We start from the raw sequence: 23,484 nt of genomic DNA, 5'->3' as shown, positions 1-23,484 counted from the left end.
GATGTTTCAGTGTTGCAATGCCATTTCCACAGGGTGAGCAGCTAAAGCCATCTCTGCTAGTCCTTATTCTAAAAGCAAATGTTGCACAGGCAAGAGATGCTCACAGGGATACCCCTGACACAAACAGTGCTGGCATGTGAGAAGGAAGGTGTTTTTACTCCACAAGGCCCACAGTCTGAAGACTGGGCATTTCACTTTGTCGGCCATTTCAAACAATCAGGAACTAGCCAACCAAACTTTATTTATTATTATTATTATTATTATTTTATTATTATTATTATTTTACTACTAATGATGAATTACAATAAACACACACTAAGTTTCAGTTAAAGTAGAACTGCATAAGAGAAAGGGAAAGAGGAATGGTTAGGGTCCCAAGACCACTTGTGATGGCACACACAGAGGGAACAGTCATGATTTATAACACTGGGCTCCATATGTAACACTCATGGTTACACAGCTCTGAACATTCTGGGACTATTGAGTCAGGGCATGCATCTTCCAAAACAAGGTTCTGAAGGGGCTCAAGGAGCAGGTTCTTAGTGATATGGACAGAGAAGAAATAGGGAGAGATTAGACAGGAAGAAGCAGTAGCTGGGTTTGATGAATGTATTATGCTACAAGGAGAAGTCAAAATGACCCCAGGGTGACAAGCTCAGGAGAAAGGGAGGATTCTAGAGTTTTTGACAACAATAGAGAAAGTAGGGAGAAGGGTAGAAAGATAAGTTCTTATGAGCAGATAAGAAGAGTGTCTTATAAGCAGTTCAAAAGGTGAGGTTGAACCAAGAAGGAAAAGGGAGATGATGGTAGCTGAACCCCTGAGAGCAGCTAAGGTATACAGAGGTTGCATTTACAAGGCACCTATCAGTACGGTGTCTAACAGAAACAACAGATAGATAGGAACAGAAGAGCAAAGGGAAGGGTACTGAGGATAGAGCTCTGAGGGACAATGAAAAAGCCTAAGATAGAGGAGCAGCCATGTAAGGAAACGTTAAAAGAGCAGCAGAGGAGGAAGGAGAAGAACACAGACTTATCACAGCTCTAGGAGGAGAGGCAATAGAAGGATTCAATTGTCCAAAGTGACAAAAAGTTCAGAGAATGCCAAGTCTGGATCTGGCCAGAGTTAGGTCATTTGTGACCTCAGTGAGAGAAATTCAGTGACGTGGAGGGGACAGACACTTGTCTGCAAGAGATCCAAGTGAGGAAATGAAGGTGAGAGCAGACAGACTATTGAAGGAGCTAGTGACAAAGGGCAGGGAGGAGTTGTAGCAACATTCTGACAGGTTAGTAGAGACATAAGCTGCTTGAAAGCTGAAAGAAAGAAGCCTTATGAGAGAGGAAGCAAGAGACAACAGGAGTCCAGAAGGAAGTCGCCTCTGAATAACATTACTTCCAGAAGAACAGGAGGCCTTGGAGAAAGTCAAGAAATAATGACACCTTACCTTTCTGGTGATGATAGTAATTTTGGGCACAGTTGCTTCCGCAAAGGCAAACAGTAGTTTTGCACCATGACGTATGATTCCTCCATATTCCTGAGCTGTGCCTAAAAATTTTTAGAACAAAAAAACCCTTTCAGGAAAGTTACCAAAAACACACTTCAAGTGGACAGCTCTCTTCAGGTGCTGCCAGCAGGTCAGCTAGCACTTATCAAAGCTGCACACCCCCAGTGGGTGTTTACTGTACAATAGTGTTCTCCACATCTCCATGCTGGACAATAGGGTAAGGAAAGCTCATATGGAGAACTGCAGTGAATGTATACCACAGGTGAACAGCAGCTATATGGTATCACAAAACCATAAAAATATTGTTAATAGGTTCCCACTTGGTGGCAAATTTTGGTTCAGCTGAAAAATAGTACGAGACCCCAACCTATTTATCAGAGAAAAATTCCTCCTTATCTGCTCATTTCAATCCTCTGGAAACATAATACTCTGACATGGAGAAGGATGTGTTTTTTCACTTCAGACTCAAGGACAGTTCAAAGCCATCATTCAGGGTCAGCAGCAGGAAAAGACATTCTCTCCGAGAACTTGCCAGAGCTGTGAATCCTACACAAGAGAATAATTACAAACACAGACAGGAAAGACGATCTCAGGCCATACTTGAAAACAAATACTAGGCTCCCACGAGCATACTGCAATTAATTTGGGTAAGAAAACATCAGTGAGACACAGCAGCTCTGGTGAGTTACAGTGAAAAAGAACGAAAGATAAAAATCTGTGCCCTAACTACACTTCTCCCAACATAAAGCAGTCAATAAGGGGAGGATTTGCTGACATGTCCTTTCTTAGAAGTGAAATGAGCAGGCAGACAAAGAGTTTTCCTCCATCACTCTGAGGTCCTGGTTTCCTCTCAAGGTTGAGGAATCATTCCCCTGGTTCTAATGATGGAAATATAGCTGCAAGAGACACCATCCTGAACTTCTGAGACTTGGCAAAGTTGTTTAGGAATCTTAGATCTAAAATATCAATCTCCACCCTCCATTCTCTTTCGGGACCAGAAAATAGTTGGAATAAAATCTTTTCCCTCTGTGCTTAATAGGAAATAGTTCCACAGCTCCCATTCACAGAAGTGAGTCGACTTCTTGCTTTAATAGGTGTTCATGAGAGGGGTTGCTCAGGAGAAACAGGTTGAGGGGTGGGTATACTGGAGGAAGGCAAAATTTCCCAGATCTTATAATCTCCAGCACCCATTTATCCAATGTGATTCTCTTCCATGTGGGAAGACAGCGGGAGAGATGATTTCTGAAGGGTGGAAGGTCGGAAAAATGGTGTATATATAGCTCAATTTAGTTGAACGGTTCCGGGCCCTCAACCAGCCCATCGAAACTGATCCTTGGATGAAGATGATGGTTCTGTAGTGGGTGCAGAGGGAGCAGGTAGTCTCTTTCTCTGGAATCTCGATTTTTTCCTGGGTGGTTCAAACAGTTTCTGGGATCTGGAGAATGAAGTGGAGCAGGATCTTTGAGCCATTTGGGATCTACTAAACCTTCATTTGTTTATAGGTGTGTAAGTCCAAAGAGATCTCAGACTGACTCTGGAATCCTTAAAGGTATGCAACAAATCATCAGAGGTCCCTGTGAACAGTTTGAGGCCATCAAAGGGAAGGTCCTCAGCCATGCTTTGGAGATCCCCTGGAAATCCAGACAGCTGGAACTAGGACATCCCTCCACATGACCATTGCCATAGACTTGGATTGAGCAGCAGTGTTGGCTATGTCCAATGAGGCCTGTAGCGATGTTCTGGTTAACAGGTGACCCTTGTTAACAACAGCTTGAAACTGGTCACACTGATCAGCTGGCAGACGCTCAATAAAGGTGGTGATTTTGGCATAATTTGAATGATTGTATTTAGCTACGAGAGCTTGGCAGTTCACAATCCTAAATTGAAAAGTCACAGATGAGTAGTCTCTCTGTTGAACAGATCAAAGCATTTTTGGTTGTTAACAAATCACATAGCCTTTGCATGATATCATCTGCCATATTCGTTCACTGCCTCCACGACTAGTGAGTTCAGAATTGGATGGGTGAACAGAAATTCAGAGTCTTTAGCTGGGATGTAATATTTCTTACTGACTCATTTACACATCAATGGAATTGTTACAGAGACCCACCAGATGGATTTCGCAAGATCCACCAGGGCCTCATTTATAGGCAGGGCAGCTCGGGTAGAGGGAGTTCATTGGAGGATGTCCAGGAGCTTATGTTGTGACTTTCAAGGGAATCTAGGAGGGAATCTGCAATGTGCTTCATTAACTTTTGGAAATGTCTGAACTCATCAGCCACAGACAACAGGGGAGGCATAACCACCTCATATGGGAAGAGTGATGGGGCAGCTGCCCCTCACTGTTAGAAAAGGGGTTAAAAGCAGCCTATTAGAAAGAGGCTGAGAGGAGTAGCCAGTCATGGCCTGGCAGGCTCATACAAGAAGGGCTACAAGGCAGAGCAGAGTTCAGTAGCTGACTGAAGCTCCAGAGGAGAAGACCAGGCTCCTAGCAGGAGGAAGGAGTGCCAGCACCTGGGACAGAGCAGTGCTGCAAGCAGGGACCAGGGGAGCTAGAGACAGCTCCTGGCTGGCTGCTAGGGCCTGCAGGTTGAGGCCCTGAGGTAAGGGCAGAAGAGGGTGCTGGAGCCACATGATAAGCGGCCTTGGGACAATGGACCGCAGTTGCCACTGAGGGAGTGGCTGGACAGAGATTGCAGGTCCCCCGGAAGCAGGGGAACACAGAGTGTGGCACAGCCAGAGGGCAGTGTCACTAAAGATGATGCCACAGTCCTGGGAGTGGTTCGAGTCCTGCTACAAAAGAGATAGGAGCAATGCACCACCAGACTAGAGGGCCCTGGGAAGCAGAGCTAATTCCCATGACAGCCGGCAGGAGGCGCCAGAATGGTGATTCACACCCCGTCACAGGGAGTAATCTCTTTATCTACTCTAGTCTCTTGTTTCTCAAAGGGTTTTTGTGCCTGAGGCAATGGAGTAGGAGAGTTGAAGCAGAGAAGTGTCTCCTCCATACTTCCCACAAGAAACTAGGGGCCTGGGAAAACTGCTGATGATATGAAGCCCAAGGATCACAGTATGGCCAATGGAGAGATCTGAAAGACATCAGGAGTGGCATCCATTGGTTGCTCGAATAAGGTCAGAGAAACCTGGGGCCTGTCTTTGGTGGAACTCCCCCTTATTGTCAAAAGCGTCAGGATGGAAATCACTTTTCTGAAGTGTTGGGGAGCACTGGATCGAAATTTTTAAATAGGAGGAAAATTCCTCCTCTTTAAGAGGGGAAGCCCCAGCATTCTGAAAGTGTTGGACAATCAAGTGGCACCAGGGGAAAGGTCCCACCTCCATGACCATGCTTGTCTTGGTACCGATAACTTCTTACTACCAACTAACAAGGGAGACTCAGGCACCTACAAAAGAAATAGATCCCTTGAGAATCTGAATTCCTGCAGTACTGGGTGGGTATGAAGAGCAGGGCTCCGTTCTGTTTTTGGTACTGAGGGTATATGCTGCCCTGGGAAGTCCACTCTGGTCAAAGTAGACAGTACTGATGAGGATGCCTCAGGGGCCACTGAGACTGTATGAGAGGCATATCTTCCTGGTACTGAGGCCAACTTGGACGTAGACGGTAATGAAAAATTTGTGGGTACTGTCCTCTGAGAGGTGGAATATTTCGATGATGCAGTGTCCTGCTTGTGCAGCACTGAATGTTTCATTACTGAGCTATGCTTGCTGCCCTTTTTCTCTGCTGAGCCCGGAGCCCTGGTTAGAGAATCAATACTAAGAGTGTCTGGAGCCTCAGTTGTATCCAGAGTAGAACGTGAGGTTTCCACAGTGGTCTTGTTCTGTGGGGACCAAAGTTTTTTTGAGATGGCATCTTTCTGTGGGAATGACTCAGTTTTCTGTGGGTATTCTCTGTGGATTTACTTTGGGTAGACCAAGGTAAATGTGCCGAAGTTGACAGGGCACTGTGTTCGCTCAGCACTGATGTCGGTGGGTGGGAGGGAGGTGGTCTCCTGGCCTGCATCTGAGGCTGGTTGGAGGAAATGCTCCATCATTAAGAATCTGTTTTAGCTCCTGATTTTTTCTTGCCCTGTCTTTAAAAGCAGTGCAGATGGAACACCTTTGTTGGATATGAGACTCTCCCACGCAGCAGATATAATAGGAATGGTCCATCGTTGACCAGGATGGCCTCCCAGCAAAAGATGTACTGCTTGAAGCCCAGAGAGCCTGGCATACCCCAGGATAACAGTTTGTAGGAGGGGAAGGTCCCCATCCCCAAAGGGGAAAGAGATTGAAAGTCTCTCCTTTATCAGGGCACTGATCAGAAGAACTGGTGGAAGCACATACTACAGCTGTTCTGACACAGGTGGTCAACCGGGAATTCATGCCCCACTGGCCCTTTCTCCCCACATCACAAGTCAGGAGAATTAATAGGTGATGCAGTGGGTTTGCTCTCAACTGCACCTTTGCGGGAACAATCTCTCTCACACCTCCCAAGGCAGCAGTGCAGCTGTGCATGACCTTAACACAAGACAGAGTAGGAACACTATAGCTGAGCCCTTTTTCAGGTACTTGGAATCTCAAAATAACAAAGAAATGCAGAGCAAGTGAAGTGCAAATAACTTCTGATTTAGCTGCGATGATGGCAGGATTTCTGGGGTGCTGGCAAGGAAACAGCCCATCTTTGGCTGGGCCCTGCATGATGACTTTGCAACTGCTCTGGCACCGACAGGGGATGAACACACCCTACCTGACAAACACAACCTTAGATAAAGAAACAAAGAGAAAGGGTATTAAATATCCTAGCCCGACTGTCCTCCCACCCCAATCATAGGGAGTTACAAATACAGAGGGCCTACCTGGCAGAAATCCAGGAACATCCACAAAAGTGATCAGAGGAATGTTGAAAGCATCACAGAATCGAACAAAACGAGCTCCCTTCACAGAAGAATTTATGTCTAAACACCCTAATGTTCAAAAACAGAGAGGATGACATTTTATGGTGCTTTTAAACTGTTCTAATAAATTCTAACTTTCTGATAGTGCATTCAGGGTACTATCAGGATCTCACTATATAGTTTTTCTGTATTATCTTGTATTTCATCCAAATTATTCGTTTCTATATTTCTAATTGTGGAGGACTGTTGTTTGTCTGGTTCATGATGTTCCCCACTTCACTTCACTTCAAGGTCATAGATAAAAAAATTTAAAACACCTATGTCTAACTGAAAGTCAGAGAGACCTAGGTGCTTTTAATATTATGGGATATTCTCCCATAATAATACAGCATGCCATAGGGTTATATTACTTTAACACTAAGAATGTGACATGTATTCTATCTGTATTCATTTCATATTATTTCTTTGTATTGCAACCACACAGAGAGGCCTCAATCAGATAGTGATGCGTTGTGGTAAGTGCTGTACAATTCAATGAGAGACAGTTCCTGTGCCAAAGAGCTTACCATCAAACAGTGCCATTTTAAAGTATCCTTTTTCCTTTTCATTGCCATAAACCTTAGACAACTTCATCATTAAACATTATACTCACAGACTTTAAGGTCAGAAGGCATCATTATGATCATCTAGTCTGACCTCCTGCACAACGCAGGCCACAGAATCTTACTCACACCTGTAACAAACCCTGCAACAAACTCCTAACCTATGTCTGAGTTACTGAAGTCCTCAAAACGTGGTTTAAAGACCTCAAGATGCAGAGAATCCTCCAGCAAGTGACCCGTGCCCCATGCTGCAGAGGAAGGTGAAAAACCTCCAGCGTTTCTGCCAATCTGCTCTGGAGGAAAATTCCTTCTCAACCCCAAATATGGCCATCAGCTAAACCCTGAGTATATGGGCAAGACTCACCAGCCAGACACCCAGGAAAGAATTCTCTGTAGTAACTCGATGCCCACCCATCTACACATCGCCATCACAAGCCATTGGGCATAATTACCGACTAGTAGTAAGACGAAATTAATTGGCCAAAATTAGGCTTCTCATTATAACCATCCTCCATAGACAGTAATCAGCTTAGTCGTGAACAGATATGTCTTTTTGCCCCACTTCTCCCCCTTAAGAAGAACTGTTTCCAGAACTTCAAACTTCAGCTCCTCTAAATGGTTAGAAACGCTTGACTAATTTCAAGCCTAAACTCCCCCGCCCCCCCCCACCCCCCCGAATGAAGCCAGTTTATATGCCATCTTGTTCTGTGTCCACATGGTACGGAGACTTAAATAAAATTTCTCACCTCGCGGAACTCCTCCCTGGTATTTATTCCATCCTCCGATTATTTGAGAGAGCAGCAACAAGAAGTTCTGGGGCATCTTATAGATAACAGTACGTATTGGAGCATGAACTTTCGTGGCAGAAACCCACCTTCAGCGATGACATGCATCCGACGAAGTGGGATTCACCCGAAAGTCATGCTTCCAATATGTCTGTTAGTCCTAAATAAGGGGCCCACTAGGACTCTTTGCTGCTTTTACGCATTAGATCCAGACTAACATGGCCTAGACCCCGCTGATAGTTATAGAGCGCAATCATATCTCCCCTCAAGCTCCTTTTGGTTAGGCTAAACAGCCAAGCTCTTTGAAAGTCTCCTTTCATAAGACAGGTTTTCCATTCCTTGGATGCATCTCAGTAGCCTCTCCCGCTGAAACCTGTTCCAGTTTGAATCATCTTTCTTAAACAATGGGAGATCAAAACTGCACACTAGTATCTAGGATGAGGTCTCACCAGTGCCTTGTATAACGGTACTGAACACCTTCTTCTTATTTACTGGAAATACTGGCCTGATGCATCCCAAAATCCCATTAGCTTTTTTCACAGCCATTACACATTGCTGGCTCACATACTCATCCTGTGATCACCAAATACTCCGAGGTAACGGTCCTTCTCCTCCTCTGTTACTTCGAAACTGATGCCGTCTCCCCAGCTTATAGCAATATTTCTTGTTATAATCCTAAATGCATGACCTTGGCACTGTTCATCTATAAATTTCATCCTATACTATTACTCAGTTTAGCAAGGTCCATCCAGATCTTCCTGTATGATATCCAGGTCCTTCTCGTGTTAGCAACCCTCCAACTGTGTCTCCGCAGCTTTATTAGCACATTCCCACATTTTTGTGCCAAAGGTCAGTAATAAAAGATGAAAATATAGATTGGTCCGCAAAACATCCTGCAATGCCTGACAGTATCACTGTTCAAAGTATGTACCCGTTGTAGTTCTCCTCCTTTAACACGTTCCTTTTCCAACCTTCAATTTTCATAACTGATCCTATCTTTTCAATTTAACTAAAAAATTCCCGCCAAAGATGGAACCATATCAAATGCCTTACTGAAATTGAGGTAAATATCATGCACTGCATTTCCTTTGTCTAACAAATCTGTATACAGTCTCAAAGAAAGGGAGATCAAAGTTGGTTTGGCACAAATCTGCCTTTATAAAACCATGTTTGTATTTTGTCACCATTACCTTGACTCAAAATGTCCTTAACTGCACCTCTACCATCGATATAAACGCTGTCCTTGGGAGCCAAAAAAATCTTACCGCGTCATAGGTGAAACACGTTATATATCAACGAACTTAATTGAATCCCCCAAGAGCGCAACAGCCCTGACCCTCCGGAGTGCTGCTTTACCGTGTTGTATCCGAATTCGTGTTATATCAGGTGGCGTTTATAGAGGGGTAGAGGTGTATTTTCTTCTTCCAACATTTTTTCCAAGACCTTGCATACTATAGATGTCAAACCAACAGGCCTAATGAATACTAAGGATCATTTTTTTTCATTTCTTAAAAATAGGAACTAATGTTAGTAATTCTCCCAGTCTATGGCTTACAGAAACCCCCTGAGTTTACTGATTTCAATTAAAAATTCTTGCTAATGCTTCAATTTCTGTGTCATTCTTTAATATTCTGGATGAAGATTATCTGGGCCCCTTGATTTTCCTCCCATTAAGCTGTTTGAGTTTGGCTTCTACCGTCGGATGTGTAATATCTATCCTCCATATCCTCTTTCCCCATTTGCCATCCTAACCAATTATCCTAAGCTCCTCATTAACCTCATTAAAAGACTGAGGCAAAGTATTTATTTAGGTATTGGGCATGCCTAGATTATCTTAACCTCCACTCAGCCTCAGTGTTTAACGGTTCCACTTTTTTCTTTCCTTTTTTTCTTCTTATTTATAGGCTAATAGAGCCTTTTACTATGGTTTTAATTCCCTTTGCAAGGTCCAACTCTACATGGCTTTTGGCCTTCTCACTTTATCCCCTACAGTTCAACTTGATAAAGGTAGACTTTCCCTTGCTATCTCCCATCTCACTCCTTGTAGGCCTTTCTGATTTTTTTCACTTAATCCCTCTCTGAGATGCTTGCTCATCCGCTGGTCTACAACTCCTGCCTTATGAATTTTTCCCCTTTCTTGGAATGCAGGCTTCTGAGAGTTTCTGCAAACTTTGACTTGAAGTAATTCCAGGCTCTCTGCCTTAGTCCACAAGTTCTCAGTCCAATACTTCCCTACTACTTTCCTATAATTCTTTAAAGTTTAGCCCTTTTGAAAATAAAAAACCCTAGTCCCAGATCTATTTTTGTTTATCTTTCCATCTAGTTTGAACTGAATTAGCTCATGATCACTTGAACCAAGGTTGTCCCCTACAACCATTTCTTCTACGAAGTCCTCATTACTCACCAAAACCGAATCTAAAATGGTTTCCCCTCTTGTTGGTTCTTCAACTACTTGGTGAAGGAATCCACCAGCTATCGCATCCGGGAAAATCTGAGCCCTATTATTGTTACTAGCACCTGTCCTCTAGTCTATATCTGGGCAGTTAAAGTCTCCCAGGATTACACAATTCCCATTAGTATTTACTTCATTAAAAACATTAAAGAGGTCTCTCTCCATATCCAAATCAGATCCTGGCGGTCTGTAGCACACCCCAAGCACTATCTCAGGGGAGGCTCTAGTCGCTTTTTTTCCCAATGTGATTTTTGCCCAGAGAGACTCTGCCTTATCCATTCCATCACTTCTTATTTCTTTACAATCTCTCTCATCGTTGATATACAATGCTACTTCACCACCTTTGCCTTTATTTCTGTCTTTCCTAAACGGCACATAGCCTTCAATACCTGTACTCCAGTCGTGACTACTATTCCACCATGTTTCTGTTATCCCTATAATATCTGGTTTCACTTCCTGCATCAGTAGCTCATATGTCTCCACATCCAGTGTAAAACCACAACTTTACTCTGACACGCAGAGCAACACCAGCATTTTCAGTTCATACAGTCAGAATTTAAGGCCACATGAGACCACCAGATCCTCTGGTCTGACCTTTTGTATGTCACAGGCCACCACCACTACTCAGGACCCACACTAACCCAACGACTGAAATAAGCCCAAATTAAAATGAGATCCACAGGCAGAGAATAGGAGGAAGTGAGATGCACTAGTGCTTGAGGCCCTTGCAATTGCAGGGAAATGATTAAGTGAGATACCTGCAGTGTTGTAGCTGTGTCAGTCCCAGGACATTAGTGACACCAGGTGGGTGCTGAAATATTTTATTGTTGCTGAGCTAGACAAGCTTTTGACCTACACAGAGCTCATCTTCAGTCTGGGAAGATGAGCTAAATACAAGATCAAACTGATAGTTTAGCATAAGTAGTTAGATAGTCTAAGGGACCATTCCAGGTGAAGTGGTCCATTAATTATATCCAGATAATTCCTGCAAGTGCCTCATGCCCACATGCTACAGAGGAAGGTGAAACTCCCCCAAGGTCACTGACAATCTGACCTGGAGGAAAACTACTTCCCAACCCCACATATGGTGATCAGTTAAATCCTGGGCATGTGAGCAAGAACCACTCAAGCCAAGCACCTGAAAGAGAGAATGCTAGGTACTACCTGAGAGCCCTGGCCCATCCCATGCAGAGTCCCATCTCCAATCATGGTCATCCCTGATGCTTCATAGAAAGGAGATAAAAAATCTCCCAGAATACACTGGGCGAGGGGGGAGAAGATCCCTTCCTGATCCCTTCCATGTGGCCAGCTGAAACCCTGAAGCTTGAGCTTTAGGAAAAAAGTTACCGTTTCCGTAACTGGTGTTTTTCGAGATGTGTTGTTCATGTCTATTCCACAGTAGGTGTGCATGCCTACCATGTGCACCGGTGCCAGAAGATTTTCCCCTAGCAGTACCCATGGGAGGGGGGAGGGAAGAGTGACCCCTGGAGTGACGCCTGCCTGGCGCAGTATAAGGGGAGCTGCGCGATCCCCCCACCCTCAGTTCCTTCTTGCTAGACAACTCCGACAGAGGGGAAGGAGAGTGGTATGTGGAATAGACATGAGCAACACATCTTGAAGAATGCCAGTTATGGAAAAGGTAACTGTTTTTTCTTTGAGTGATTGCTCATGTGTATTTCACAGTAGATGATTCCAAGCTATATCTGTTGGAGGTGGGTAGGAGTTCACAAGTTCCCGGGTTGGAGGACAGCCTTGCTGAACTCTGTGTCATCCCTGGTTTGGGGGAGGATTGCATAGTGTGAGGTGAACATGTGAACTGATGACGATGTGGAGGCCCTACAAATGTCCTGGCTGGGGACATGGCAACGAAGGCGGCCGACGAGGCCTGTGCCCAGGTCGTATGCCCTCACAATGGGTGGCGGGGGAACACCTGCCAGCTTGTAACAGGAACGGATGCACGAAGTGATCCGATTGGAAAGCTGCTGGGTGGAAATCAGCTGGCCCCTTGCATGCTCAGCTGAGGTGACAAAAAGTTGCGAGGACTTTCTGAATGGCTTGGTCCGCTCAAGGTAAAAAGCCACAGCCGCCGCACGTCAAGCATGTGGAGGCAGCATTCCTGACTGGAAGCATGAGGCTTGGGGCAGAGGACCAATAGAAAAATGTCCTGACCCATGTGGTAGGCGGAGACCACTTTCAGGAGGAACGCGGGGTGTGGGCGGAGCTGGACCTTGTCCTTATGAAAGACTGTGTACGGCAGTTCAACGGTCAGGGACCTGAGCTCTGAGACTTGCCTGGCCAACATGATAGCAACCAGGAAGGCCACCTTCCATGAGAGGTGAGACCAGGAGCACATGGCCAGTGGTTCAAACGGGGGTCTTGTGAGATGAGCCAACACCAGGTTCAGATCCCACTGTGGAACCCGGGGGTCGAGAATACGGGAAAAGATGGTCTAGACCCTTAAGGAACTGGCCAGTCATAGCATGGAAAAACACCGTGTGTCCTTGCACTGGCGGATGGAAAGCCGATATAGTCGCCAGGTGCACCTTAACGGACGAGGGCACCAGGCCCTGGGCCCTCAGGTGGAGGAAGTAATCAGTGATAAGCTGGATTGTAGTGGTCACTGGGGAGACACCCTGGTCTGCCACCCACCTAGAAAATCAGGACCACTTCGCCAAATAAGCACAGCGAGTGGATGGCCATCTACTTTTGAGGAGGACCCGCTGAACTTGCTCTGAGCATGTTCTTTCTTCTCCACCTAACCATTGAGCAGCCATGTCATAAGGTGAAGAGCTGCTAGGTTGGGATGGAGGAGGTGGCCCTGGTCATGTGAGAGCAGGTCTGGGTGGAGCAGCAACGGCCACGGTGGAGCTACCGTCAGGCCTGTGAGGGTCCTGTACCAATACTGCCTGGGCATTGTCTGACTTTATCTTCTCCAGGATCCTGCAGATTAGAGGGAATGGGGGGAAGGCATAGAGAAGCTGGCCTGACCAAGACAGGAGAAAGGTGTCGGAGATAGCACCCCTCCCCAGACCCCTCCAGAGCAGAACCGGGGACTACATTCAGGCCTGTCTGCAAAGGTCTATACTTTAAGAATTTAGGTGTATTCTTATCACTAAGCTAGTTATAGAGGTATAAAAGAAAGAATCAAAATCAATGTCTGCCGGTGTAAGGGCCTTCTCTTACTGTGACAGTCTGAGGCCCTGTTCTTTGGCTAAGCAGCAGAGGCCAGCCATAAGCTGGGAAGCGTATAGTCACATTCTTACATTCCGAACTAGTCACATTGCAATAAGGCGCTATTGGGTTGTTAGGAATACAATCCTGTCCTGATATTCCTATCACCTCCAGAGAAACGGAAGAGTCTAGAAGATGTAAAAGGAAACTTAGTTTGATAGCATCCTCATCTGGCAAGAACTCATTTATCAATAGTTGGGATGTGAAATCCTCATTTCTGTATTGTTCTATCACTGTAGTCTCCACTTCCCTATTGTTTGTCTGTATAATCTCTGTCTGGTTCTGTGATTGTTTCTATCTGCTGTATAATTAATTTTGTTGGGTGTAAACCAATTAAGGTGGTGGGATATAATTGGTTAGATAATCATGTTACAATATGTTAGGATTGGTTAGTTAAATTTCAGTAAAATGATTTGTTAAGGTATAGCTAAGCAGAACTCAAGTTTTACTATATAGTCTGCAGTCAGTCAGGAAGTAAGGGGGGAATGGGAACAGGGAATGGGGTAGGGGAATTGGAATCATGTTTCGCTAAGGGGGAGGAATGGGAACAGGGACACAGGCAAGGCTCTGTGGTGTCAGAGCTGGGAAGGGGGATACTGAGGAAGGAAACTGGAATCTTTCCTTGCTGGAAGTTTACCCCAATGAACATCGAATTGTTTGCACCTTCGGACTTTGGGTATTGTTGCTCTCTCTTCATGCAAGAAGGACCAGGGAAGTAAGAGGGTGAAGGAATAAGCCCCCTAACAGGGATGAGCTACAGCAAAACAGTTCCGACGCACCTTCACTGGCAGCAAGAAGGAACTGAGGGTGAGGAGAGCGTGCAGCTTCCCTTATACCATGCCAGGCAGGCACCACTCCAGGGTTTGCGGGGAGCGCTCCCCCCCTGCAGGTACTGCTAGCGGAAAAACTTCCAGCACTGGTGCACATGGCAAGCATGCACACCCACAGTGGAATACACATGAGCAATCACTTGAAGAACATCATCAACCAGAAACGAGCCCTACAACTGTTGAGCTTTAACCTCCACTCACACACAACTCCTTCATACAATTGTACTCATAAATTTGTCCAGCTCTCTCTTAAAACTCATTGAGTTTGCCTGCACAACTCCTATTGAGAGGCTGTTCCAGAACCTTACTCCTCTGATGGCTAGAAACCTCCTTCTAATTTCCAGCCTGAATTTGTTCTGCCCAGTTTATATCCATTTGTTCTTGTACCAACACTGTCTTTTAGCTTAAACAGCTCTTTGCCCTCCCTGGTTTTTACCCCTCTAATGTATTTATAGAGAGCAATCATATCCCCTCTCAGTCTTCTTTTTGCTAGACTAAACAAGTCAAGATCTTTCTGTCTCCTCTAATAAGACAGACTCTCCATTACCCTGATCATCCTAATATGTCTTCTCTGCACCTGTTCTACTTTAATCTTTCTTGAACATGAGTGACCAGAACAGTACACCATATTCCAGATGAAGTCTTTCAGTGCCTTGTACAAAGATATTAATAAGTCTCTCTTTCTACTGGAAATGCCTCATCTGATACATCCTAAGAGGCACATTTGCCTTTTTACAGCCTCATATTGGTGCTCCTAGTTACCTTATGATGGACTCTCACACCCAAGTCTCGCTCTTCCACTGATGCGTCCAGCTGATGTAGTACAAATTCTTATTATTGGACCCTAAGTGCATGACCTTGGTCTTTGTACTTTTTAATTTCATCCCATTTCTATCACTCCAGTCTTCAAGATCATCCAGATCGTCCTGTATAATATTCTGATTCTCCTCTACATTGAAGATGCCTCCTAACTTTGTTTCATAACCCAATTTCATTAGTACACTCATACTTTTTTGAGTCAAAGTCTTTAATAAAAATATTGAATAAGGTTGGTCCCAAGACCTATCATTGAGGAACTCTACTTATAATAACTCCCCTCCAGCCTGACAGTTCATCTCTCAGCATAACCTTCTCCCTTTTAGCCAATTCCTTCTCCATCTTACAGTGTTTTTACTGATCCCCATCTTCCCTAATTTAACTAATAATTTCCCATGTGGTACCATGTCAAATGTTTTCCTGAAATCCAGGTATATTACATCTACTGCACTTCCCTTATCTAAAAAAAATCAGTTTCTCAAAGAAGGAAATCAGGTTAGTCTGGCATGATCAAAATTTGGTGAACCCATGTTGCATTACCTCCCCTTTACCATTTACCTCCATGATGTTATTTATTCCTTCCTTCACAATTTGCTCTGAAACCTTGCATACTATTGAGGTGAGACTAACAGGTCTGCAATTGCCCAGACCACTTTTCTTCTCTTTCTTAAACAGAGGTATGATGTTAGCTAGTCTCCAATATTATCGTTCTACCCCCAAATAATACATTTATTAAAAATCCTTGCTACTGGACTAACAATCTCATGTGCCAGTTCTTTCAGTATTCTAGTTATTTAGTCCCCACCCCGATTTGAGTGTATTAAGTTCTAAATTTTTCTTCCACCTCAGAGATGGTCGTTTCAACTTCTAGACACTCATTTCCATCAGCCGCACTGCATCTATGCACATTTTCCACATTATCGTTATTCAAAACTGAGACAAAGTATTCATTTTAATTTTATCCCCTTCCCTTCACACTGCATAGCAGCTCAACCTCATCCTTCTTTATTTTGTTTATTTATAGAACTAAAACAAATTATTTATTTTAATTTCCTTGGCAACAGCTAATGCAGCTTGACTTTAGCAATTCTCACTTTATTCCTACATTTTCTAATCTCCATGATGTAGCTTTCTTTGCTAATCAACTTCCCTTTGCATTCCCTATAGGCTCTCTGCCTACTCCTAATAACCTTTTTGAGGTGGTTAATCAACCACCTGGAGCCTCTCTCGCCTTTTCCCGGGATGAAAATTTCAGTTTTTGTATAACTGATTTAAAGAAATTCCAAGTCTCATCCACAGTTAAGTCCTTGAGCTCTTCAGTCCAGCTGATTTCTTTAGCTAATTCCCTTAATCTCTGAAAATGCCCTTTTGAAGTTAAAAACCATAGTTGATGACCTTGTTTTAGTTAGCCTTTAATTTAAATTCAATCAACCTGTTATCACTTGATCCAAAGTTCTTTCCTAAGACCAGCTCTGCTATTATGTCCTCGCTAGTTACTAAAACACTCAAAGAAGTTTCCATGCCAAAAAACAAATAAAACTTATATATTTTATCATATTTAATCTATACAAAACCAATACAGAACAGAGATAGCCTTGAGCTTTTAGACATCTTTGCCAAAATTAAAAATTGAATCAAAAGCAAAACAGCAGTAAAAACTGCAAGTTTTCTCACGTGCCAATAAGAAAGTTAGCAATTTAACTCAGCAAATGTTTGTATTTGATCAAGTTGCTTTTCAGAAAAAGAACCATCATGGGTAGTCATACGACCATCTAATTGTCTCAAAAATGTAATTTACCACATGGAGACAAAATCATTTAACACAGGGAACAAAATTCCCTTCAAAGTAATGTAAGAATTCCCATACCAGATCAGACGAGGGATCTATCTTTAAGAAAGGGGAAAAAAGTGAACTGGGCAACTACAGGCCTGTCAGTTTGACATCTATAGTATGCAAGGTCTTAGAAAAAATTTTGAAGGAAAAAGTAGTCAAGGACATTGAGGTCAATGGTAATTGGGACAAAATACAACATGGTTTTACAAAAGGTAGATTGTGCCAAACCAACCTGATCTCCTTCTTTGCAGGACAGTAAACAAGATTTTGTTTAACAAAGGAAAATTACAGTGAAAGTGTAATTTTACCTTTCGATTTCATTTAATGGCATATGGAAATGGTTTCCACATGGGGGAATTATTTACAGCGGAAATGGAATAGATGGGGTATCAAATGAATTGACAAAGTGGATAGGAGGAACTGGTTAAAAGGGAGATTAAAATGGTCAGTACAGAACTTAATGTTGGTGAAAACTTGGTCAGGCTGGAAGCGGTTACTAGTTGGAGTTCGTCAACGGATTTTGGGACCCAATCTTTTTATACTGCCTTGGCACAAAATGGTGGAATATAACTAATAAGTTTTAGCGAGATGACACCAAAGCTGGGAAGGTGGCCTCCCGCTAATTTACTAAGAAGTAACCCGGAATAATTATTACAGAAAGATCCTTGGTATTGACACTTTGGTAAACGGGAGTTAAATAGTAAATAGAAAATGAAATTTTTAATAGCATTAACATGCAAGGTCATTGCATTTAAGGATTAAAAAGACAAAATATTGCCCTAATCCCAGCTTGGGGGAGCCATCATTCGCAAGTAACAGAGGAAAGGAGGCCCTCGGACGTATTGGTTTGATCACAGGTAGTAATTGAGCCAGCAAATGTGAAAATATGGCCGTAAATAAAAAAGCTAATGTGGTTTTTGGATGCCATATCAAGGCCAAGGTATTTCCAGTAGAGATTAAGGTAGTGTTAGTAAACCAATTATAACATAGGCCTACTGTGCTGATACCTCATAAACCTGAAGAACACTTGTGTTGCAGTTCTTGACATCCCATGTTTTTTATAGAAAAAGATGAATTCAAACTGGGAACAAGGTTTTCAGAGAGAGGCTATCTAGGAATGATCCAAAAGGAAGCCACAAAACCTGTTGTTCTAGGAAAGGAGACTCAAAGGCTTGGCTTTTTTGCCCTAAACCCCAAAAGGAAGGCTTTGAGGGGAGAAATGTGTTATTGCTCTCTATAAATTATCGGAGGGAAAAATACCCAGGAGGGAGAGAAATTAATTTTAGCTCAGACACAATTGACACGAAGAACAATTGGATATAACTTGGAATAGTTTAGACCGTTAAAATTAAGACAAGGGTTTCTCTAAACCATCAGAGGAGTGAATTTCTGGAACAGCCCTCCAAGGGAGAAGTTGGGGCAAAAGACATATCTTGGCCTTTTTCAAGACTAAGCTTGATACATTTATGGAACGTGATAGGTTATATAGATGGGATAGCCTAATTGCAATAATTTGTCTTTGACTACAAGTGGTAAATATGCCCTATGGCTTGTGGATCTGGACGATGTAATAGGGTGGGATCTGAGTTACTACAAGAATTCATTTCCTGGGGTCTGGCTGCCCGTGAGTCTTCCACATGGCTCAGGTTTACGTTGATGGCCATATTTGGGGTTGAGAAGGAATTTTCCTCCAGGGCAGATTGGCAGAAGCCCTGGGTTTTTTTTGCCTTCCTCTGCAGCGTGGGGCACAGGTCACTTGCTGGAGGATTCTCTGCACCTTGAAGCCTTTAAACCATGATTTGAGGACTTCAATGGCTCAGACACAGGCCTGATACAGGAGTGAGTGGGTGAGATTCTGTGGCCTGCATTGTGCAGGAGGTCAGGCTAGATGATCATAATGGTCCCTTCTGACCTTAAAGTCTATGATTCTACGATTCTATAATCCAGTAACAGTAACCTATGGCTAGTACCAGAGAGATGTCAGAGAAATATGAAAGGGAAAAAAGGGCTAATCCCCATCAGTTAATTACAGATTATTGTATGCCCTGAAACAGAAGGGTTTATAGCCTTTCCACATTTTTTCATCTTTTAAAAAGAATCTTTACTATGGCAACTTCAGATCTGCTTATTATTAAACAAAATGTCTAACCTCAATTAATTATACATAGATATAATGGTAATAAGCTCCACAGGCTAGTTGTGTGTTATGTTAAAAAGCACATCATTTATCAGATTTCAATTTGCTGGCTATTGATTTCACTGAATGCCTCCTTGTTTGTTTACTGTGAGAAAAGATGACAATAAGTGCCTGAACTGCCCTCTCCATTCTGTTTATTTGATATAACTTTATCATGTCCCTCAGAATCACCATCTTGCTAAACAAAATGGTTCTAAACTTTTCATTCATTCTTCAGATGGCAGTTTTTCTATGTCTCTGGTTATTTTTGCTGGCTGCCTGTGAATCGTCTCTCTTTCAGCTGTGTCTAGGGTTGCCAACTATCTAATTGCCACACCCAAAGACTTGTGCCCTGTCCCTTCCTGAGGTCCCTCTATCCTGTTCCTTTACCGAGGCCCTGTCCCCCACTCACTCCATCCCCTCTGCCTCCTTTGCTTGCTCTTCCCCACTCTCACTCCCTTTCACTCGGCTGGGGCAGAGGGTTGAGTCCAAGGAGCGGGTGCGGGCTCTGTGAGAGAGTTTGGGTGTGGACTCTGGGCTGGGGTGCAAGAGAGAATGTGGGTTCTGGGAGGGAGTTTGGGTGTGGGAGGGGGTGAGGGATGGAGTTTGGGTGTGGGAGGGGGAGTTTGGCTGCGGGCTCTGGTCTGGGTCAGGTGTGCAGGAGGGGATGAAGGGTGCAGTGCTTATCTTGGGCAGCTCCTGAAAGCGACTGGCATATCCCTCTGGCAGCAGCTTCTTAGAGAGGGTGCCAGGAGGTCACTGCGAACCACTGTCCACAGGCACCACCCCTGCAGCTCCCTTTGGCCGCTGTTCCTGGCCAATGAGAGCTGCAGAGTCAGTGCTTGGGCTGGGAGCAGCACGCGGAGACCCTCTGTGCCTTCTCACAGGGCCGCAAGGACATGCTGACTGCTTCCGGGAGCGGCGTGGAGTGAAGGCAGGTAGGGAACCTGCCTTAGCTCCACTGTGCCCCCGGAGTTTTAGCGCCCAAAATCTCCTGGTTTGGCTGAACTAGCCTCCAGGAGACTCCCAGCGAAAGCGGGAGGGTTGGCAAACCTAGCTGTGTCTGTTTGGCTAGGAAGCCCAAACGCCATATTCTGTATGATGAAGTACCACTGATGTATAGTATGGATTTAGAATTCTTTCAGTAGTATCCTCTCTCATTTATTATGCATCCTTAGCTGCACATTGAGCAAAGGTTTTCAATGAGCTGACCAGTAAGATGCATGTTGTCTTTTCTGAGCGGTAGCAGTTGAGAATAGTTTTTATTCCAGACAACATAAATCATCTTACACTGATCAACATGGAATTTTATCTGCCATCATGCTATGCTGCCCAACTAACTAGTTTTGCTTAGTCCCACTGAAGTTTTTCATTGGTTTCTCTAATATTGACACAAAATTATTTAGACTCATAATCTGCAAATTTTGCCACTGTTTACCCCACTTTTCCAGATCATTAATATGTGACATAAAATGCTAGTCCTACCACAGAACCTATTCCACTATTAAACTTTCAGGGGAAAGTGAATCATAGATCCAACTTTTAGACAAAGTACTCCTAGTTACTATGGTGACATATGTCCTCCCAATGTGTGTAATAAACAAAACACAATTAGCAGGCAGCTTACAAACACCCTTTTGTTAGAAATATATATTCCAGCACCAGGCATCTAGCTCCTACCTGATGCCACTTTGGGTTGATTACCCAGTATTCCAACAGTTCTTCCATTCATCCTTGCAAATCCAACAATCATGTTCCTAGCATAGGAGGGCATGATTTCAAAGAATTCCCTTTCATCAACAATCTGCAAGAATGAGATTTAGACAGAATCCTCAGGGCTAGATGCTGGGAATTACAACAATATCAATGTTACAGAGAAAGAAAAATCACTGCTTGGGAATTAGAAGGTTTTAAAAATGAATCTCTCTCTCCTTTACAAATGCATATGTCAATATGTTTTTGATGCTGCATTTACTTTTAAATATATTCTATCAGAGTACTCCTTCAGCATGACATCAAAGCAAACCTTTTAAAGGATTCCCCTGTAATAAGGGCACTTTTCTAGTTTTCACAGACCCTCGGTTAGTGCAATTCCATTCCATTCCATTCCATTCCATTCAGTTGAGCCATGACAATTAATACCAGCTGAGGGTCTTCCCCACATCTTTACACTGGTACAGAAAAACTCCTGGTCTGCATGTCAAACAGAGATCACTGACCCCCTACTTGGTAAGGCAACTCCCATCTTTTCATGTACTGTGTATATATACCTGTCTACTGTATTTTCCACTCCATGTATCTGATTAAGTGGATTTTAGCCCATGAAAGCTTATGCCCAAATAAATTTGTTAGTCTCTAAGGTGCCATAAGGACTCCTCGTTTTTATACTATGTCAATGTCATCTATCTAACTGAGACAGTAAGAGAAACAAGGCAGGGCTGTCTCCCTGAAAAGCAATTCTCAGCCATGCTCTGCTTTTACCACCGATAGGGACAGGCAAGGAAGATTCTTCAAACCTCCCTCATAGCCAAATTACTTTCTGTGCCCCTCCGCCTCTCAGATCAGGGCTAAATTCCTCATACCAGCCCTTATTCCTAGGGATGGGCTTCTCAGAGTGTGTTCTGTAAAGTGATGTCCACAGAGACGCAAAGCAAAGTTCACGTGTTCATAAGTGTGCATAATTATAGATGGTGCAGTACTGATACCTATATTATGGTTTCCTAACACTTCATCATGAACCCCTGTTTTCAGCTGCTTACAATAACTTTGCCTACTGATCATTCAGGCTGCAGTTTTCCATGCTTGGTCTCTGTCTCAGAATGTTTTGTTAAGTTTGAGTGAAAGCAGTTCAGCTATTTCTGAGTACATGGTAAAGGACAGACATTTGTAATAATGCAAAAATATTTGACCATATTTTAAATAGCTCTATGCCTCAGGGTGGCATTTTCAACAGCAGCTGGCTTAGGAGCACAAGTCCTATTGAAAGTTAGTTGGACTTTTCTCTCTAACTCGTATAGGTACTTGTGCAAATCCCATCCTTTCTTTTGGAGCAGGTGCTTGAATTTTGGCAGGCGGATAAGTCCTTTGCTTACCCCCATGACAATTCACTCACATGTGGCCAAGTTTTTAGCTCTCGCAGCAGAATGTGACGAGGTTTGCACCTTAATATTCAGAACATTCCACCCACACTGAACATGCTCCCAGACCCCACTGAGCCTCCGGCACCATTATGAAGCAGCTCCCCAGAGCTGAACTGCCAAATAAACTGCATCCTGTTACTCGTGCTTTCCCCCATCAGAATACCATTTGGTTACAGGAAAATGCTGGGAGCCATTAGACCATGATTTCTGTGATTTCATCTTTTCTATAGACCAATATTAATAAGTCCATGCACATATACTATACTTTAGCAGGCAGGCAAATATCAGCGTCACCATCTATTTTACAAGCTCGATGGAGACTAGGCAGTCACTTCTGTCAAACTTGAGACTATACCCTAATATGGAAGAGCCAATTCACACCCCTTTTTCCACACTGCCTCTCAGAAAATCCGAAAAATCTAAGTGATAGGGCACGCTTCCAGTACAGTTGAGTTATTCTTGTACATGTAACCCACTGCTTCAGTGTGTTGCACACTATCCCCTTGTGGCTGGTCCACAGAGGATAACAGCATATGACACCTAACATTTAACTCAAGTGGTACAGCTATGAGCCATGAATCTGGAGGTGTAAAATTCAAACCCTGATGATGACCTGCAGGGGAAATTGTAACAACTGCACGATATTTATTTTTTGTTAAAAAACATGAAAATATGTTAAGAACATTAAGACTGCAAAATAAAGCACTAAAAAAGTTACAAAACCCCAGTATGAAAATTGCTCAAGTAACCTTAATGCTACATCTGCATTATGATATCACATACTATTTTTTTCCACAGGACACCTATGCCTCATTCCATGCAACTTTAATTCTAGTATTTCCAAACTTCTGAGTGCTTGACTTTGGAAACGTAATAACATTCTTTTAATTCAAGTTTCTATGAATAGATTAGAATCACCAAAGTTTGTTTCCCTTTGAATTAAGGAAAACAGTAAAACATACAACAACGTTATTTACACACATAAGAGAAATAAAAAGATAAGGGCACTAAGGTGTACCATTTTCCAGTTTTTTATCTGGGAACTGCCTTATCCACTTTTTAAGAAAAGAAACATGAACAATACAGTCTTCCATCTATGTGATGGATGGACATTTGAAAGAGAAAAATGAGTCCTAAAGACAAATCCCAAATCTAAAATTCCTTTCATACATTACATTCCTTATTTTCGCTATTTTTGTTACCTTTGGATTTATGATCAATGCA

At 43.3% G+C, this 23,484-nt stretch overlaps 1 protein-coding gene across 1 annotated transcript in view; it reads right to left on the bottom strand.

Moving 5' to 3' along the window:
- Positions 1-23,484, bottom strand: part of PCCB (propionyl-CoA carboxylase subunit beta) — an 83,292-nt gene that overhangs the window by 7,537 nt on the left and 52,271 nt on the right. The window contains exons 10-12 of the mRNA XM_032778793.2: positions 20,801-20,924; positions 6,356-6,463; positions 1,443-1,543 (exon numbers count right to left, since the gene is read on the bottom strand). Coding sequence (XP_032634684.2) covers positions 1,443-1,543; positions 6,356-6,463; positions 20,801-20,924 — 333 coding nt within the window. The remainder of the gene's footprint in view (positions 1-1,442; positions 1,544-6,355; positions 6,464-20,800; positions 20,925-23,484) is intronic.

The sequence above is a fragment of the Chelonoidis abingdonii genome, chromosome 8 (genome assembly GCF_003597395.2).
Source record: "Chelonoidis abingdonii isolate Lonesome George chromosome 8, CheloAbing_2.0, whole genome shotgun sequence".
Lineage (NCBI taxonomy): Eukaryota > Metazoa > Chordata > Testudines > Testudinidae > Chelonoidis > Chelonoidis abingdonii.
This window is presented reverse-complemented; position numbering and strand designations above follow the sequence as displayed.